This window comes from Penaeus chinensis, chromosome 9, assembly GCF_019202785.1.
Source record: "Penaeus chinensis breed Huanghai No. 1 chromosome 9, ASM1920278v2, whole genome shotgun sequence".
Lineage (NCBI taxonomy): Eukaryota > Metazoa > Arthropoda > Malacostraca > Decapoda > Penaeidae > Penaeus > Penaeus chinensis.
Window position 1 is genome coordinate 37,444,636 of NC_061827.1, and position 2,500 is coordinate 37,447,135.

Sequence of the window (2,500 nt, forward strand, 5' to 3'; positions counted from 1 at the left end):
GGGTGACGGTCGGGGAAGCCATTAGGGAGATTTCAGTCGACACGGAGACAAATCGGGGTTCTCAGGAGTATGGAAATCGACTGTAATATATGGCACACGTACACACACTCACGCACGTACGTACGCACGCAGGCTCGCTCGGAAGGACGCAAACGTTAACACAAGCACAAACACACACACGCACAGACACAAACACACACACACACACACATACACACACACATACACATACACATACACACACATACACACACACACACACACACACACACACACACACACACACACACACACACACACACACACACACACACACGTCGCAATTACTGTAAATCTTAAATCTAAGTACGTAAATCTGTGTCCAAGCTAGATCGAACAGCTATTTCGTGAACGACCGACAGGACTGAAGGACCCACCTGGAAGGCCCCGACGGAGAAGCAGAAGGCGCCCAGGACGAGGATCCATTTGAGCCACCAGTGTTCTGAAACGGCGGCCTTAGGTTACTTCAGGAGAGGCGAAGGATGTTAGGAATTCAGAGGGTTTCAAACACTGTTGTGTGGCAATACATTTACATATAGTCTATCTGTCTCTTTATATTTCTCTTTCTCTTTCTCATTTTCATTTTCATTTTCATTTTCATTTTCATTTTCATTTTCATTTTCATTTTCATTTTCATTTTCATTTTCATTCTCATTCTCATTCTCTTTCTCTCTCTCTCTTTGTATGTGTATATGTGTGTGTGTGTGTGTGTGTGTGTGTGTGTGTGTGTGTGTGTGTGTGTGTGTGTGTGTGTGTGTGTTGTGAAATCTTTTACAATCAGCGAGTGAGGAATAGATAGATAGAAAGAAAGGTAGACAGACGGAGAGATAGACAGACAGATAGACATGTATACAGCACACCCAATGGGGCAAAAAACTCGCCTTGCACACCGCTCTATAGCATCACACTTGACATGCAAAATCCATGCATAAACTCTCGAGAGAAGTGAGTACCTGCGGGCACAGCCAAGTCGCAGAGCAGCATGACGGTGCTGGTGAGGAAGGCCCCAACAATAAGGGTCTTCCTGCCGAGCTTCACCATGACGGGCGTCGTCAGAAGGATTGTTATCCCAGCGATTCCGCCGGAAATGATCACAAACTCGAAGGGGCTGTTACTGAGAAGGGAGGGACAAGGAGAAGACATTAGAAGGGAGGGGCAAGAAAATACATTAGAAGGGAGGGACAAGTAAGAGAGCATTAGAAGGGGGGACACGGAAAGATCATTAAATCAGATGAAGGAGTAGAGAGCATTGCGGTGCAGGCACTGAAAGGGAAACGAACGAGCAGAGAGCATTAAACGAAGGCATTAAAAGGGAGATCTTGGAAATACAAAGGAAGGAACAAGCAGAGAGCATTAAAAGGAAGACATTAAATGGGTGGAAAAGGCAAAGACTATTAAAAGGAGGAACAAACAGAGAGCATGAAGAGGAAGACATTAAAAGAGAGAGGAACAAGCAGACAAAATGAAAAGGAAAGCATTAAGAAAATAACAATGCTTAATGAAAATTAACAAAAAATAATTCAATAGCTCTAGGATAAGACAGAGGCACAGCAAGACGAACTTTTAATTGCCTGGAGCGTCACAAGAACCAACCTGGTGAAGTTGTTGGCACTGAGGATGATGCCCACGTACACCATCCTTTGGAAGATCCAGACCAAGGGCGTAACCACAAGGACGAGGCGCATGGCAGGCGACCGGAGATAAGACAAGGCATTCGAGATCCACGAGTACTGGCATCCATCCCCTGTGGCCGCTGCTCCGGAACTCGCGGTCAGCTGCCAGAGGTAGAGCAGTGAGTTAAGTGCATGGAATGACTTCTGTGTTATGTGTGAAAATAAGGGAATAATGTGAGGAGGAATTATCGTTTTTTCCTTTCTTTTCTTTCCTTTTCTTTTCTTCTTCTTTTTTTTTCTTAGAAGTTGAAGGGATGGGATCCCTTTTCTTTCTTTTTTTAACTTTTACTTTGTTTCAAAGTAATGAAAAATATATAACTCATAACATTAGGAATGTACTCGATACTGAAGTCCTTTTTTTAGAACTCCATGTACAGTCTTCCTAAATGAAAGACCCTTATCATCATGATTATCCTGTACTTTTACAAAGAAGCTTAATCAAGAACGTTATAAATCACAAAATACCATTACATTCGATTCCGTGGAAGGACAGCAAGAGAATACCACAAAACAGACAAACCAGACGTCTCAAAATGCCTTACCAGTTTGAGCTTCTCCAGATACGAGTTGGTTCCGTCTGAAAGCTGGACGCCGTTCTTCAGTGCCGCCCTTTCGAGCACCGCGGCCGCCTCTGCCCCGAAGCCCTTCTGAATCAGCCAGCGGGGAGACTCGTCGATCAACCTGGAAGCAGTTGGTGTTTGTGATCACCAGAGGGGTCTTCATTTTCTTTCTCTTCATCTATCTGTCTGTCTTTGTATATATTTATATCTATTTATCTATATTTATCT

General features: G+C 43.8%; 1 protein-coding gene across 1 annotated transcript in view; it reads right to left on the minus strand.

Moving 5' to 3' along the window:
* LOC125028771 (solute carrier family 22 member 6-like) overlaps positions 1–2,500 on the minus strand; it is an 11,657-nt gene that overhangs the window by 1,728 nt on the left and 7,429 nt on the right. Inside the window, exons 8-11 of the mRNA XM_047618254.1 lie at positions 2,255–2,393; positions 1,633–1,814; positions 993–1,153; positions 417–481 (exon numbers count right to left, since the gene is read on the minus strand). Of these exons, the coding sequence (XP_047474210.1) occupies positions 417–481; positions 993–1,153; positions 1,633–1,814; positions 2,255–2,393 (547 nt within the window). The remainder of the gene's footprint in view (positions 1–416; positions 482–992; positions 1,154–1,632; positions 1,815–2,254; positions 2,394–2,500) is intronic.